The sequence below is a fragment of the Puccinia triticina genome, chromosome 9A (assembly GCF_026914185.1).
Source record: "Puccinia triticina chromosome 9A, complete sequence".
Taxonomy (NCBI): domain Eukaryota; kingdom Fungi; phylum Basidiomycota; class Pucciniomycetes; order Pucciniales; family Pucciniaceae; genus Puccinia; species Puccinia triticina.
The window spans coordinates 2,448,567-2,466,447 of record NC_070566.1 but is presented as its reverse complement, the minus strand read 5'-3'; the positions used below and the strand labels follow the sequence as shown (position 1 = coordinate 2,466,447).

The window sequence follows — 17,881 nt, the reverse complement described above, 5'->3', positions numbered from 1 at the left end:
TGGTGGAGAACCCACTGTGGAAGATTTCCAAATCTCTCCAAGCTAGCTAGATCATTATTAATGGTTCCGATGACATCAATTGCTTCCAAGTCTGCATTCTCAACGGGTGGGAGAGTACTATGTGACTATTGAACCAGGTTGAAGCCAGAAACTCTCGAGGCCCTTATTTGTGGGCAAGATTGGATCCGCTGCAACGAGGGTATATACCCTGAACCTGAGACTGAGGCGGAGGAAATTGATTAATAACTTAATATTTCATTGATTTCATCTCTTTAAATCCTACAGAATGAATCCCAGCTACTATACACAAAAATTATTTTATTGTTTTTCTATCACTATGAAAATTTATACCCTAAGTCTCATTTCTGAGATTGGTTCAGCTAAAAAGGTCGGGTCGGCCCAAGACCCAACCCGGACCCAACCCGGACCCAACTCCTCATGATTAATGGGTTTGGGTTCGGGCAGTACATTTGCAGTTTTGTCCCGACCCGACCCAACCCGGTGCTCACGTCGGGTTGGGTTTGGGCACCATTTTCCAACCCAAACCCAACCCGTTTACATCCCTAGCTCATACATACCAGCCATCAAAATGGATATATGTTGATGGCCAGTCAGAGTCTGCCATCAAGAGGACAACATATTGATGGCCGGTCAGTGCCCGCCATCAAGAGGAGAACATTTCAATGGCCGGTCAATTTTGGCCATCCAGACAACACCATATTGATGGCCAATCAGTGTTGGCCATCAAGAAGACTATGTATCAACACATCCCAATGACCAATCAGTAACGGCCATTGAGAGGAGTGTGTATGAATGTCTGGCACCAGGAAAAAAGAATTATCACTTGTCAACAAGTGACATAGCAAAGTACAAAGGCCCCTTTGTACTTTTTTATGTCACTTGCAGACAAGTGATCATTGTTTTTTCCTGGTGTGGGGTGCATGTCCTCCCCTCAATAACCACATGGAGAGGACTACACATTGATGGCCAGTCATACCGGCCATCAAAAGTACAATACATTGAATCAATGGCCAGACAGTACCACACACCAAGAGAACTGCAAATCAATGGTTGGTTGGTACCGGCCGTTGAGAGGAGCACATATTGATGGCCAGACGGTACCGGCCATTGAGAGGAGTGCATACCAATATGTATTGGTTCAGCATTGGTCATTGAGATCGAGGGGTGTCCGCCTCTTTGACTTGATGGGGCAGGGGAATCAGGGGGCATGCCCTTTCACACCCTTGATGTGATAAAATTGAGACCTTCTGGTGTGAAAAGGTCTCTGGGTGGGGAGCTAAAAGTGCGGTGCAGTCGCGCGGGGTTGGGATTTAGTCCCTCCAATAGTTCCGCACGGTGGAGATGCTCTAAGCCTCTCCAAGGAGGCCCAAAGTGTCTCCAAAGGAGAGGCTTAGGACTAATGTCCCATACCTGGCCTGAGGCTGAGAAACATTTACACAGAAAATCTGGATTTTGTGTTTACATCTCTTTTACTCATTTCTCTCAGCATAAAATCCAAAGACACCTATACCATGCTGTAGCCCTGATTCTCAGCTTTCTTCTACATATTTTTTCAATTAAATTTGTCACAAACTGGCCTCTCAGCGGCCATTCCTGTGAGGGGTTGTCTTGAGCAATGCGATGAAGCCATTGGATCATCCAAAGGTCAAGCTTGGACACACTCCCACGGGTTTTTTCAGTATTGATTTACAAGTAACAGGTCTCTTGTCAATACAGAATTACCACTGTAGATTGCTTGCGGCAGAAAAAAATGGGAATACATACTGTTTGCTTGGATTCCTTTAGCTCCACTCCAGAACTGATGTTGGCTACAAAGAAACAAAAATCAAAACTAGCTTCCAAAGGATCTCGGAAAACGGGTGCCAATGGTGTGAAAAGGTCACCCCAAAGAACGGCCAGTGGCAGTACCGGTGTGACTATAGTCAAGAAAATGCTTCAGAAGAACAACAATGTGTTGAAGAAGGAAATAGCTAGTCTTGCGGAAAAACATTATGGAGGCCAACCTGCCAAGCCGCTTCAGATTGACACTGTAGCAAATCTCGCGAAAGGACACAATACATTTATTATGGCTGGAACTGGTTTTGGCAAGTCAAGAATACCCAAGATTTATTTCAGACTACTACCTCAAAACATCAAGCCGGTCATTTTGGTGTTGAACCCATTGGATGCTCTGGGTGAGAATCAAGTTGAGGAAAAGAAAGGAAAATTTACTGCCATCAATCTAACTAAGCTCAGCTTCAACAAGCAAGTGGCAGAGGATATCCGAAATGGGATTCATAATTTTGTCTACCTCAGCCCGGAAATTTTCTTGAACAGCAAGCTTTGGGACTCAGTTTACTTCAGTACGGAATTTCAACAGCGTCTAGCCTTGGTTGTCATCAACAAAGCACATATGATATACCTCTGGGGAATAGTTGAAAGCAATGGAAGAAGGGCTTTGGTTATATTTGTCCGACTAGAAGACATCAGGATCTTTTGGCCCTGTTACGGTAAAATTGCGGTACATTTGCAATGTTACAATAACACTCCATTACTTCTACTTTTGGTGATGTGCCGGCCAGTGGCAGTTGATGCTATATTGAAAAACTTGAAGTTAACAAAGGACTTAATTGACATGATGCATGGCAAGTTGACACAAACCAAAATTTGTATAATTCACATTAACATGAGGTCTTCATTGAAGTCAAATTTGGATTTGCTGGATTTCTTCCCCTCACACTACCAAGATCAACACCGCAAGAGCTACGCTTTGCTACAAAAAGCGGTGCTTTTGTGTAGCGAAGCGGGGGTACCGCTTTTTCAAATGACAATTAGCAATAGCGCAAGCGGAAGGCCGCTACTTAAAGCGGTAGCGAAGCGCCAGTACCACTACTTTAAATATGATTAGCGCGTAGCACAGCAAATTTTTTTCTGCTTTTGCTAAAGTTGAGCGTAGCGGCAAAATCAGTGCTTTTTGGCGCTATTAGCACCTTGTAGCGGGGAAGAGAAGGGGGCAAGGGCAAGGGAAGTTGTATCAATCAGTTAATGTACCGGCTGGGTGATCAATTAGATTTGAAGGCCACGGGGAGGCCACCGCGTAAGCGTCTACCTCTATGAAATTGGTGGAGTTTACGGTTGGGGGGAGGGGCGTAAACAACATACCTCTTGGTATCTTCAACACTCCTAATAATCCTTGTGTTAACACTGTGGAGGAGTTGAAAGTGGGTTCAATGGTGGCGACCATGGCTTCGCCTAAGGGGTTGGTTATAGCGGCCAAGAAGTCGTACTCGTCCTCCCCAACTGCTTTGTTTGCAATGGCAAGAGCAGCCGCCCCTGCGGCCACTGAGTTGGTTGTGGTATAGCCGTGCGCGGCTACGTGCTCATCTATCTCTTGGTACATCTCGATGGATGAAGCTTGAAGGTTGGGGAACTGGTTGCCCTCCTCGGCAGAGGCAACCCCCGCAGGGCGTGAAATAGGGCGGCCGGCTTGAGGGGTGGTATTTCTGCTGGAAGGGGAATTCCACACCCTTGGCAGAGAGTAATTTGGCGGGTTTGATGGTGGGGTAAAGGAAGGCGGGATTTTGATTTGCAATGGGTTCCGTCGGCCTTGGCAGGCGCCGTTGTCGCTGCCGCAGTGAAGGTTGCAAAAGTGACAAAGCCCAACCAAGTCCAAGTATGCTTTTAGTCTCCAAAGTCAGTCGCCCTTGTAGTCAACGTCAGAAGAGCGGGAAGGGGATGAAGCAGAACCGTGTTGATGAGTGAAGTTTGGGCGGAGGCTCCAATAAAAGGTGGAGGTCCGGCCCTTGAATTTGGAGTACTTGAACTCCATGGCTTCCATAAGTTGAAAGTTCCTGACCATATTCGTGAAGTCAAGTGGCATGCCAAAGACAAGGTAACATGCTAAATCTCGATTGGACAAGGATTTTGATTCAAAGTTGTAGAGGCGCTGGAGTGCCCGTGCTCTTGTGCTGAAGCTTATGTTGCGGTTCTGTTTTCTTTTCTTTCCTGTTTTTCTTTGTCCTGTGTGCTTTCAACCTTTCACTTGTCTTTCTTCATTTCTGTGACATGTTGTATGTAGGCATCTAGCTCAACGGGCGTGCGTGGAAGTTCCCTTTCCTCATCCTTCCACGCACGTACTCACCATCCTCGTCCGTTGAGCTAGGTGAGTCTTTTCCTTTTTCTTTTTCTTTTTCTTTTCTCTTGTCATTGCAATGAAACTTATCCTTCCACGCACGTACTCACCATCCTCGTCCGTTGAGCTAGTTTCATTGCAATAGCTTATGAAGTCCTTGTTGCGTCTCATTTTGATGCTGTGGATTGTCTCTAAGAGCTCGTCTTGCCACAATTGGGTCAGAGCTGTAGGAATACAGACTAATGAGACCAGCAGGAACCCTTATGGAAAACTGCTTGGTTAAACTCAGCTGCGTTGAAAGGCAAGACCTTCGGCGGTCCCCAGAACCCAGACCCGCTGCAACCAAAAAGGAAGCATGCACGGTTAAGCCCAGACCCAGCAGCGCGGACAGGTAAGCCCTTCCGCACTTGCCCAGACAAAGACCTAACCCAGGCACAGTCAGCTAAAGCATATTGCTCCGTTGATTACGCAAGCAGAACCAGCAAGAATCTTCAAGGTCAAAGCCCAGCAAAAAGAGCAAACAAGCTTCAAAACCTTCTCGCAGAACGTCTTGGACCCCAGACCAACTCAGACCTGCTTGAAAGGATCACGGAAGCGTCAGCAACCCGTAAGCCCAGTGGATTCTTCCATCAAAACACAGAAAGAAGCTCCAAGCTAAACCAGACGAACCTTGTTTGTTAAGCAGCCCAAGACTCAGCGGACCCATTCTGCCAGAACAAAACCAAGCTACTCAGATAGCCGGCTCACACCCGTGAGTTAAGAAGCAGAACAGACAACCAAGAAAGGAAAGGAAAGCTGAATGTGTGAGGACCGATGCTGGCTACACAGGATCGTCCCTTGCGCTTGGATCGCCGTACATCCCACCTTCACAACTTTTCCTTCTTTGTCTAAAGCCAAAACAACCCCAACCACCCCAGTAGCCCAGGCAGTTTTTGTTCTGCTTTCAGGTACATCTAGCTACGCTCTATTACTGTCTATCACTTAGACACTTGTAGTTATAACTCTAACAAGCAATAAATTTCAGTTATTCCAATTCTTTTAGATTTACATTCTCAGATTGCTTGGAAAAATTTCCTCAATCAATAACTGAAAGCAGGACACCATGCTGGGCACTCAAAATCAGAGCGCGAATGGTGGCAAAGGGAAACAATAGATGCATCTCCATCCTCGACGACTCTTATCTCAAAGCGCCTATGCCGGAACACTTTAACAAAGATATGAAGCGCATGCAACTAGAAGAAAGCCTGGTTGAATTCATCTAGATCAGTCTCCAATTACCGGACGAACTCATCTGCAATGCTCTCGCGTAACCCAAAGAAATTACTGTGAAGCTCAGGAACATCGGTCAACATGAATCTGCAATCAATTGGAAGGTGATGAATGAATCAGAACCCAGCTCATCGCCAGTCATTGCAGCCCATAGACAGTTGCCATTGTCAATTTGTCCTGGTATCATTGTGACTATCAGGGAATGCCATTGCCCATCAGACTTGAATATTTCATCATGGAACAACCAAGAAACCACCGAGCCCTTTAAAGATAACAACAATAGTTCTTATTCTCCTGCCTATGAACTAAGTTTCACTCCACAATTCTTGATGACTTGCTGCAATTCTAAGGACGATTACTCCAATGGGTTTTCCAATAACTCGGGGGATGATCTTGTTTTGAACCAAAAATTACTTACCCCCTTGGTTGAGAGCAGCGGAGCAAGTCAAACCACTGGTTGATCGATTCATCGACGAAGAGAGAGAACAACACAATATTGCACACCTTACCTAGCGCTTGGCGCTCCCGGCTACCACCCAGTCTTTGTCAGCTGAATTGGGTCTCAATAGCCGTACTGATGCACTAGAGACCCAGTTCAGCTCATTTGTGTCATGTCTCAGATGCCACAAGAGCTCAACCATTGACCACCATGAACTAGGCCCTCTTCTCTGACAAACACAATCTTTGCCCACTCTTTTCAATGGTCCCTCACATTTATCCAAGACCCTTTTGTGTTTGAACACAATCTGGAATACAAGCCTGATTTATCAACAGCAGGATAAGGAAGACAAAATCAAACGCCTGGATATCCTCACTTGCTTTTCCACCTCAACAGTCTTCTCTAGCTGATCGGAATCCACGCAAGCCGACCGGTCCGCCTATCATCTGCAGTGTAGGGAGGCACAACCTCAGCCCATATAAGCACCATCACGGGAAGCCGCTCGGTAAAACTGGCTGTAGCTCGAGGAACTGCTCATCCACATCTTGAAACGAGACAAGTAATCACACTACGAGACACTTTGTTTGTTCCGAACCAAACGAGAAATCTTGCGTCATTGATACAACCACTCAAATTGAACTCAGCGTTGAACATGGACACCGCATCAGCTCTGCAATCGAGCGAACTCCACAAGCGATATCATCGCATTGTTCTCCGCAGTCTAGAACTTTCACCTCCACTCACTGCAAGAAAAACTCTAGAAACTGCTTGCAGTTGAGATGCAAGAGCTCAAGGCAAGCTGTACCTCATGCATGAATCAAGCACTGGTTGATTCCATGCACATTGCCTCATTTATGCAAGAGTGAGTCTAGGTACAAAAAACTGAGTACAGGAGTTGATACCTGTGCAAATTCCCCTTTCATGTGAAAATTCCCCTTTCATGTGCACATACCCCTTTCATGTGCACATATCCCTTTTGTATGCATTCACCCCTTTCATAATGTGTACATAGCCCTTTATGTGCACATACCCCTTCCATGTGTGTATATCCCTTCCAATACCCCTTTCATCATTCAGGTTTACATACCCCTTTGATGTTTACATATCCCTTTCATGTGCAAATACCCCTTACTGCACATACCCCTTTCATGCATGAATACCCCTTTCATGCATACATACCCCTTTCATCTTGTGTACATATCCCTTTTATATGTTAATACACCTCATCACATTCCCCTTTCATGTGTACATATTTCTTTCATCTGTACATATCCCTTTCATGTGTACATACCCTTTTTATGTTATTCTGGCTGGATTCAATGGCGCATGGAGTTTTTAATAAAATAAAACAAAAGGGTGCTCAGGGGGATGCTCATTTGCCTCAGCCTACTGCATGAGCACTACAGCATGTTCAACATTGAAATGCTGAACAAGGTACACACTCAAGGTGCACCAGCATGGAATTTGAGTGCTTGACTCCAGCTTGAGCTGAGCCTTGATTGAAGCTTGCTGCATCTCAACTGACATACCCTTTTTATGTTATTCTGGCTGGATTCAATGGCGCATGGAGTTTTTAATAAAATAAAACAAAAGGGTGCTCAGGGGGATGCTCATTTGCCTCAGCCTACTGCATGAGCACTACAGCATGTTCAACATTGAAATGCTGAACAAGGTACACACTCAAGGTGCACCAGCATGGAATTTGAGTGCTTGACTCCAGCTTGAGCTGAGCCTTGATTGAAGCTTGCTGCATCTCAACTGCAAGCAGTTTCTAGAGTTTTTCTTGCAGTGACTTTTGTTTGGTTTTATTGCATCACATGCCATTGTTCCCTGCATCATGCATGCACTCCTTGCATAAATTGTACACAGACCAAGCCAGCAAAAATCCCTCACTGGAGATGCCCTGGAGCTAAAATCCCTCACATTTTTCTATATAAGGAGCTCTCTCCCCCCTCCAATTTTGTTCCTCAGTTTATTACTCATCAGTGCTTCACTCACCACCTTGTACTCTTGACACTTACAACTTACAACTTTACTCATAACAACCCTCATATATCAATAACAACTCTTTATACGGTGTATCGAACAAACTCATCTTGAGCATCCACTCCTATCACCTTATTAAAACTTGCCAAGTGGAGCTTGGTGGGTCTTGTAGCTGGTAGTATAGAAGGGCAGAGCTTGCAACTCCTTCATCCCCTTCTCCATTCAGCAAAAGGGTTTCACAACCACTTTTGAGTCTTACAACGGACAATTTTTCCAAAGCAATTGGGTTGAATTCTTGAGTTGTACTTAATTATACTACTACCCTTGTCAAGCCAATCGGTGTAAGTCAGTCCATGGTGTTTTACGCTGTGGATTGATTTTGCAAGAGATGGGACTACAGTATCCGATTGAGTGATTTTGCCTTTCCTCTCATCAACAAAAGAGCCTCTGTTTGAATTTCTGTAAGTTGAATTCAGACAATCAATCATCCTTGGATAAAGATGGGCTGGGACTTTGAAGTTTGTTTTGAATTTAGCTAGATCCTTCTCTTCAACAATTTTGTCCTTTGATTCAAATTTGTTCATATCTCCAAGGAGTGAGCGCAACTTCTTCTGCTGACTAAAGAAGGGAGCCATTTTAGTCACCACGGAAGGTAAGTGAGACAATTCCATCATTGCGCCAGAGAGGACGCTCTTGCCGCATGCCTCAAAAATGTAAAGTCCATTTCATCTAGAATAAAATGAGATTTAATCTTTCAGGATATTATATTGGACTAAGACAAAAAGAAAAGAACTTACTTATTTTGTTGTTAGTAGATGCTTGCTGGAGGATACCATTTATCTGTTCAAAATGCCATGATGCGAGAGAGTTGGCTGGACAAAATGAGCGGTGTTGCTTTGGCACATGAAAGGCCATGTGCTGATTTGGTGTTGGTTTGAGATCAGGGTACGTTTCTTGAATATTGGATCAATACAAGGTGAGGTGGAAAAGATACCGTTGGATTTTGGATTCATCAATTCTGTACTCCATTGCAAGCTTGGTCATCATAGAAAGATGATATCAGGATTCCTTGAATTCACTGGAAGTGGACTTGTAAATTTCCACCATGGCAAATGGCAAGAAGATGGTGAAAAGAGTGATCCAATTGGCTGAACGTACTTTTCCTGCTGAAGCATCTCCAAAGACTGGGGATGGTCGGTTCAGCCATGAAGGGATCTTTGTCAGAGCTATCACTTGGCGGATTTTCTTCAGGTTGTTTGAATCAAACTCAAATGAATTGATTGTGTTATCATTCATTTCCATCTCCTCGTCAATGTCCATCAGAGCTTCTTGCAACGACTGTAAGTTGATCAATGTATCGTTCCCGTGACGTTCGGTGTGTCGGAGTTCTTGGTATTCATTCTTGTCAAAGTAGTCCTGGGCAACCGGCTTGCTGTAGCGGTGTAAAGCTCAAAAGTGTTCCTGAGAACCTTTTGCTGAGTGCGGAAAGGGATGAATGAGGTTACCTCTGCCTTTCCTGGCTCACTAGACACTAAAACAAGCCCCCCAACCTATGATTGGAAGGTTTATGTAGTGATAGTGGAGGTGTATCAAAAGATAGCCTACTTTGAGCAGGTGGCTTAAGGGTTATGGTGATGTAGCTGATGTGTAAGTGTTGTAATGAGGATTTAATTTGTATGTAAGGGTGTAAAACCACAATATAGAGTGGGGCTAATATTGTAGAGTGAGCAAGTATTGTACTGTTATGGGGTAAGCTGAGTGCAAGTAGTTTGCTGAGAGAAATTACAACTTGGGGGAGGAGAGCCTCCTCAAATAGAAAAGAGTGAGGGATTTTAGCTCCAGGGGAACAAGAGAATGAGGGGTTTTAGCTGACTTGAAAGCTACAATGAGGTATTTTGGCTGGTGGTTGACAGATCACATGAGGTCATGATGTCATATGAGGGAATTTAGCTAGTGAGAGACAGGAGGTGAGGTGTTTTAGCTGGCCTGGCTTGTCAAATGATGTCATCTGCAAGCTGCATGAGGGGTTTTTGCTATCTTGACACCTGCATGATGTCATCTGTCAACTGTCAGACTGCAGCCCCTATCCCACTAGTCTGCATGCACCTGCATAAGACTGCATAAGCCTCCATCAAGTGTGCATAACACTGCATGACTCTGCATGACATGTGCATTGCACAATGAAATGAGTGCAGCTGATGAGGTAAAGTATATGTAAAGGTTTAGACAAGCTGTCAGGGTGGTCCATGTAAAAGATTACATGTCCTGGGTAAGTGTGGTTCATGTAACGGATTACATGACCTGAGCATGGTTTTTTTGTGTGTATGTAACTGAATGATGGTGTCTTGAAGGGGTTGTATCTTCTGATCCAGAGGGGTGTAAGGTGTGTTGTCCATGGTGTCCTGTGTAGTTTTTGGCCGTAGAATCCAGTGGTGTTGCCGTATTGGTTGATTTGAGAGTGTACATATGAGAGAAAAAAGGAAATTTTGAAATGGGATAGATGGGTAACCATAAAGCATACCACAGCGGGGCGCGCTACAGGAAAGGATGAAGTGGGTCTGCGGCGGAGCAAAGGCTACACGCGGCTCTAACAGAACAAAAAGGAAGAGCAGTCTGGATTTCCACTTGATGCAGATGGATGAGAGAGGGAAAAACAGACACAAGAGCGGCTCTGATATAAGAGCCAATGACAGGAAGAAAACATGACACAAGCAGAAAGAGCCGTTGAGTGAGAATTCAATGGTACAGGGATACAGATGCGTACATGATGTCGTGTCTGGTATAGAAACAGAAAAGGAAACAAGGCAAAAGAAACTACCCCTTGCATGCTACATGCAAGGCCTTCGGCATCCGTAACTCCTGGCCTGTAATGGGGCTGGAGCCAGAGCCAGGAACCTCTAGCGCATACAGTGCGCCCATAGTATGGGCGCCTGTTGCGTGACAAATTGTAGCACGGCTACATTGCTGATTTGTTCTTTTTTTTTGTTTTTAATTGTGGTTGTCAAGGCACCAAACTCAGCATGCATGCCATTCAAGCATTCCAGATAATAAGTGCATTGGATTGACAACAACAAAATTGGTTAGATTCCAGTACTCAAGCTCATTTAGAATTGACCAACAAACACCATTCTTCTTGACCAACTATTCTTGTATGGCATGGGTGGTTGCAGCTTTCCACGCTTCAGATTCCTCTTTGTGTCCTTCAAACGTCCAAACTTTCCACAAACCATGGTTTAGAGACCCCCTTTCTTCCCAAGTAAGGTAAAAGAAAGAACAAAACGGAGTGGCCAAGTGTGATGCATAGCCGATGACTTTTTGGATAGCTGGTAAGTTGCAAACTGCAGCAATAAGTGCGACTTGGACGTGTAGACCCTCCGGGTGTTTGTGAGAAGAGACTAAGCAACCGGGATCGCAGAACTCTTTCAGTTCCTCAACCAAGAATCCAAGGACATTGTTCATCTGCAAGACTGATGGCTCCGACGGCCCCGGAGTTATTCCCACGAAAAAGATATTTTGAAGTTGATAGCGGTGACTTGCTGGTAGAGATAAGCAGAATAAAAGGATGACACCAACGCTCCTATGCTTGCCGGATATCTTGTTTCCACCGGGGTTGAACCAATCCACATAAATCCCAAACAAAATGTTGCCGACTCGGCAATGAAATTTTTCTCCCTTCAAGTCCAGGAACAAGTTCCATATCAATCCATCCCAAAGGCAGCCCATAACACCAGGCTCCTGTGACAAGTGCAAAGGATCAAGTGATTGAGAAAGCAATTTTTCAATCCCCTCACGCTTAAGAAACTTCTCAATCCAAATACCAAAATTTTGGGTTGAGTCTTGCCAGCAAGGAAGGTTGTTGCTGGAGAATAATGGAGCACCGCAGATGCGGCTTCTTGAAGTGTGTTTGAAACTACACTGTACTTCTTTGTTTGTTAAGTCGTAGATTTTGAAGCATTGAGGGCAGCAAAGAGTGCGCTGGATTGGTGGGGTAATATCAAGAAGGGATAAAGCAGTACGAACGTCTATAGGGAACTTGCCAATCTTTTTGAGTTGGTTAGCGTTGCTTTTGTTGATGTCAAAACTTTCAAAGACGGTCTTCATGGCTACCAACATTGTGTTTGCTTCTTTCATGGATAATCCACATATGACATGTAGGTAAACAATCAGTACAAGCGCTAGGAAAATCCAATTGTTGTCTGAGCAAGCAGGTGGTTTGATGTCTAAGAGTTCAGCAAACAGCAGTTAGTTATGGTCCCTGAAAAATAAAATAAAGAGAGATGGACTCGCCGGTAGTTGAAGCAGCCTTGACTTTAGCATCATCAATTTCTTGCTGATAGATTCTGATTTCTTGTGAGGACAAAGCAGTTTGGCATGGTTGTTTTTCCTTCTTCAGATGGTTTGTAATGGTGCGCTGTGGGACAACTGGGCCGTTACCTTTAAACTTGACGGTGCACAAGGTACATGGGCAGGGACAAGACATGTTGAAGTGGTTGAGGTGGGCTGCAGCAAGAAGGTGGGTATTTCGGAGTTGACCAGGTTCAGTGAGGATTACAACAAGCTGTGATTTACATACAGTACTTATTGTTATGTATTATGTGATTTTTTTTATCTACATCTGCATTATGTGAGTGTAGATGTAGCATTATGGGAAGTTATGGGCAGTTTATGAATGGAAATACATGATGGGCAGCTTAGAAATGTATACAACAGGGATCCTGGACTGGGACTGACTAGGAATATAGCCAGACTGTTTTTGTCCACATGATTGTTGTGTTGGGAATGTGATGTGGATAGTATGATGCTGTGCCTGAAATGGCTGGCAGTGATGTATGGAGTATGGGTTTGAGATGTGCAATCCCATAGAGGGTGGTTATAGTCTTGTGGACAATTGACATGATGATTGCATGTGCTGTACATGAATCCATGTCATGTAATTTGTGTGTGTTACGGTACGCTGAGGTGCAACCTGTAATGATGCATGACAAGGTAGCATGTTGGAAGTTCATGACACCTATTTGCGCGGGGTGAGTGTTGCTGGCTTGGGGGTAGGTTGAGCCGAGTTTTGCTTCCTGGCCTCTTCATGGCGCGGTGCAGCTGCAGGGAGATGTTCTGAGGGTTTGAGGAGCAGTCTGCAGTGCTGGTGACCCAAAAAAAAGATGAACACCCAGGTGCTTTGGTGTCTACCCGGGTCAACTCAGATACCAAACTTAGCACAAGTCCCTTGCCTGCCGGGGGGCAGGGGCGCGAAGCACCTTGCACAAAGTGCGACCTCCCGTCAGGGAGGGACTTGCGTGCAATCCACGATTCCTGGCGTGAGAGCCCTGCGTGCAGTTGGTGTTTTTTGCAGGTGGCCAACTTCGTGCCCCCAAATCCCCCACTTCCCAGAGGGCATGTTGCCCGCCTCTTGAACCGGTGAAAGACCTGCATCTCCTCTTCAAATTGGTGGTAGGCCTGCCACCATTGCCCTCCTCCCATGAGCTGGAGATTGGCTCAAAGGAGCTCACTTTCCGAGAATCCTTTGAGATGACTAATAGAGTTGTACAGTTCTGTACAGTAAATCTCACTCCCTACACGGCCACTTTTCCTCCATGATTGGAAATTTCAACCGGGAGGATCAGGCCTTATATTGGGAGCTACAAGGCTCAAATTGCATCAAAAGAAGCGCAATGCCGAGCACTCCTTAAGTCCCGAGGGGCGACTTCAACAGATGAACGGTTGATCTTTAAAAAAGGAAAATGTGAAAAAAAGCCTAATACAGGCGGATATTCCTGGGGCTCTCAGGCCAGGTACAGGTTTTTCCAGGTAAGCCTCTCTGTGAGACAGAGACCCTGCGGGGCTGCCCCTTCGGGGCTCTCACAGTGAGGCTTTGTTAAGCTCACTCAGATACAGGCGTCAAGATGAGCCGTCCGGAACCCAGGGTTACAGCTTTAGCTGGGTACACAGAGGCAATGGGATGCTTTGACTTTGAAACCATATTCCGCCCGGGCCAAGCTGCCAAGAAAGGTTGATCAGCTCCCATTAATTTTGGCAGCTCTCTCAGGAGTCAGCAGCTCCGGCTAAGTTAGACTCAGGTTGGGCAACAACGGGTCCATTGACATGCTTCCACTCGCTCTTTCGGAGGCGGGCCTTTGCCTCCAGGAGGGACTTGGACACGGGGTTAAAACTCATTCCAAGAATCTCACGGACGCCTACCCATGCATGTGTTCGGACATTGGTCGGGCCAAAGAATTTGAGTCAGCCTGCCCAAAACCGGTCCATTCTCAACCCTAGAGATGATGCAAGTGTTCATTGAAGCTTGCAGTCAAAGGTCAATCGAGATTACATTGGGTAGTGACGAAGACTAAAACTAGGCCTCAACAAGAGAGGGTGCACCTCGAGACAAGTTGGTGAGAACCGGTCCAGCAGCCTTGTGAAACTGGGAGCGCACATGAAGGGACAGAGGTAAGTTTTTGCTGCTGATCTTGATACGACAAAAAGCTACTGACTTGGACATAGGCACCGTCCAGCCTGATGCGTCCTTCACCCCGAAGTTTTTGGTAGTCGGCACGCGAAAGATCGGTGAAACCCCACTAAAGATCAAGGTCCGTGGTCAGTAATGGCTTGGTAGGGCGAAGGAGAATAGGATAAAGAACCGACCTTCTTAGAGACAATGATCTTTTGTTGACCGGGGAACTTGTACTGCGCACGTCGCAAAGCCTCCATAACGACGGCCTTGTTGGAGTCCTTGCACCGAATACTGAGCAAGATTTGGCCGATGTTGACTCGGGCGACGGTACCGTAAGGTTTTCCCCAAGCACCACGCATACCAGTTTGGAGTCGATCGGCTCCAGCGCACGATAACATCTTGTTGATACGTACGACATGGAAAGGATGAGCTCGGACACGGAGATGGAAAGAATCCTTTCCAGAGGTCTTGGTGACGTATTTGTTGCAGGTAATACGGGCGGCTTCCAAGGCTTCCGATGACAATTGCTCCTTCTCGTTGGAGACCAAGTGCGCGCAGAACGGGAACTGTGGTGGAAGTGGTCAGATTGGGGAATGTTCAGCACACGAAGATCCTGCTCAATTCACTCACGTCATCAACGTTGGCCTTCTTGCGTCCTAGATCGAAGATTCGGATCTTCGAGTCCGGGCAACTACGGACATATCGAGATTTAGGGTAGGGTTTGTTCTTGCAGTATCGGTAGCACTTCGCTGGTCTTCGGCCCATCTTGAAGGAGAGTGCTTCGGTGCTGGGTGTTGGATAGAGCCGAGAGAGGGGATGTTAGCGAAGACATGTTGTGAGAAGGGGAGATAGTTGCAGTTTGGCTGACGCGGAGACCGGTTCACTCACCTGGTCGGGGTCGGATCGTGCTCGGGCTCGAGGCTGGGCTGGGCAGGGTGTGTTTAGCCAGGATGAGCTGAGCGGGGCGTGGTGAGAGTCGGGAAACCTAAGCGAGTCGAATAGGTTAACCTAAGCCCTCCGCTGAACCCGGCGCCCGCCGCAGCGTCCCCCCGTCTTCCGCGCGCCACAAGATCGCAATCCCCGAGGCTCCCCGAGGGCACAAACAGAGCTCCAAATTGATCAACGGATCCACGGATACGTTTTTTTGATTGATCGACAGTGAACATGACGAGCAAGCAGATCCATTGTTCTGAGCCTGTGCCGTTCCATTTCGATGTGAATTCCCTCACATGGCTGTACCAGGATCAAGTTAATTGTATCCTGTCATTTTCCTTTTCTTGCCGGTGAACTTCGCTGGACGAGGTAGCTCCCGACTAGGATGAAGTACTTGCAAGCCTTGATCAACGCCATACTCGTGAGCAGCTTGGCACTGCGGCTTACTGCAGAGGATGCCGAATCTCTCCAGCGGCTCTCGACAGAGGTTCAGAGTCTAGGCGAGTTTGAACTTCCATCGAGCTTGGGAACTAACGGGGCCGAACGACTCCGGATCACGTGTTGCTTACAAGCGTTTGTCTCCAGATATGACACCAGCAACTTCCATCATGAGCATTGTTCAGCAAGGAACTCATATATCGCGCCGAGGAGTCGCACTGGCTGGACACTATCCCTACCCACGTCAGGTCACTTGCACGAATGCAGAGGGCCAGCAAGAGACTTACAAGAGCAAAGATTGTCTATCGTGAGTCGCTGCGACAATCATTACGTTTGTGGAGTGAATTCAACTGACCGACTTGCCTCAATATCCAGAGCGGCAAAGCAAATTTCAAGCTACCATATACGTGAAGTGACGTGCAGTACCTGCAAAGTGAGTCAGAAAAACAAGCCATATCGCGACTTTTTTTATTATTATTTATAAACTTCTGCTTAAACCTGAAAACATTTGCAGATGTCTCTTGTAAGAAATAACGGGGATTTACTCTTGTCCACTGCGTAAGTTAGCCTGCTTGGGCGCCAAAATTTCCTTGGAATTTGATCTCCGGAATCCATACATGTGGTAGTTGGGCAAAGCTGCTAAGAGCTGCTATTTCTTATCTTAATTTAGACCCGCGGATCGACTTCGCCAGATGACTGTCGCAATTTTGAAAGCTTGTGCATTGAACAAGTCCAGTAATGTCAGTCCAGTCTAAAATATTATCATCTTTGATTTATCTCCCAATCTGTGACCCGACGCGATTCTCGAGCTCAAGAAATATGTATTTTCTTTTCTTCATGGAATGATGTCTCCTACCAACAGGCGGCGTACTCTGAAGAAGATTCTCATGACAGCAATATTGCTCCATTCACACTGCTAATTTCTCAAGGCAATGGCACAAAGTGTCAGTCAAGGAAGTAAACTGTGCCTCCTTTGGTTTGATCACCCTTTCATTTTTCTGCTCGATGTATTAGGGGGGTTCACAATAGGATAAAAATAAAACTTCAGAGTCAATTTTAAGCCCTTTATCAACCAATTGTTAAAAATCTGGCAAGATGTACAGGACTGGGTGTCCCCTGAGAAACAGAGCAAGTTCTTCATTTTTTAAAAAATTGTTCATAAAGGCCTTAAAATTAGCTCTAAAGTTTTATTTTTATCCTATTGTGAACCCCCCTATTAGCCAGCCGTTCTTTTTGATTTTGGAACCCTTGTATAGCTTGCATAAGACCAAATTTAGCTAAGTCCCTCAATCAGAGGCGCGCAAGCGCTGTTGCAAGGCGAATCTCCGAAGGAGAGACTTTTGTATAGCGCAAACCTTAGTTGAATGGAAAGCACTCAGTAAGGTTGCTTTTGTAACTCTTGAGAGCATCTCCACCCGGGGAGGTAAACTCGGGTTGCTAAAACACCGCAATGGCAACTCATGTTTTGCATATAGCAACCCGCACGGCTCTGGCACGCACCCGTGGTTGCTATAATATTTACATAAGGAAGCACCCCAACACACTCCTTCATGACCCATTAAAAGCCCTATATATGTAGATGGTCATTGATAGCTTGCAAAGCCGTCCATGACCATTGTAACCGGTTGTTGATAGCTTGCAAAGCTATTGATGATATGACCAATTGTTGAGTGAAAACTGTTGACAACCATTATAATTGGTCCTCAATAGCTTGCAAAACTATTGATTACCGTTAAAACCAGTCGTCAATGGCTTGCAAACCTATTGATGACCGTTATATCCAGCCGTCAATAGCTTGCAAAGCTATGGAACCAGTATAACTGGTTGTCCATAGCTTTGCAAGCTCTCAATGACCGGTATAGCTGGTTGTCCATAGCTTTGCAAGCTCTTGATGACCGGTATAACTGGTTGTCCATAGCTTTGCAAGCTCTCGATGACTGGTATAACTGGTCGTCCATAGCTTTGCAAGCTCTTGAACCGGTCATTGCTAGCTTGCAAAGCTATGGACAACCGGTTATACCGGTCATCAAGAGCTTTACAAAGCTCTTAGTGAGTGTATAGCTGGCAAAGCTTTTGATGACCTGTAAAGCCAGTTGTCAATATTCATGCTCTCAATGACTGGAATACAGTTGTTGACAGCTCTCATAGGTTGATTTTTGTTTTTTATATTACTTTTTGATGTAAAACTTACCTTATGGGTTGTTGTATGACATGTCTATGCACTTGAGTTGATGAGTGT

The 17,881-nt window shown here is 45.7% G+C and overlaps 2 protein-coding genes across 2 annotated transcripts; one reads left to right on the top strand and one right to left on the bottom strand.

Annotated features, from left to right (window-relative positions):
* Positions 1–14,172: 14,172 nt before the first annotated feature.
* PtA15_9A259 (uncharacterized protein) lies at positions 14,173–15,036 on the bottom strand (the record flags this gene model as incomplete). Its single annotated transcript, XM_053172449.1, has 4 exons — positions 14,173–14,241; positions 14,312–14,395; positions 14,463–14,837; positions 14,902–15,036. The coding sequence occupies 4 exons, from the start codon at positions 15,034–15,036 to the stop codon at positions 14,173–14,175; spliced, it is 663 nt and encodes a 220-aa protein (XP_053023689.1).
* Positions 15,037–15,589: 553 nt separating this feature from the next.
* PtA15_9A258 (uncharacterized protein) lies at positions 15,590–16,603 on the top strand (the record flags this gene model as incomplete). Its single annotated transcript, XM_053172448.1, has 6 exons — positions 15,590–15,704; positions 15,790–15,949; positions 16,018–16,075; positions 16,157–16,200; positions 16,313–16,382; positions 16,505–16,603. The coding sequence occupies 6 exons, from the start codon at positions 15,590–15,592 to the stop codon at positions 16,601–16,603; spliced, it is 546 nt and encodes a 181-aa protein (XP_053023688.1).
* Between the last annotated feature and the right edge of the window lie 1,278 nt (positions 16,604–17,881).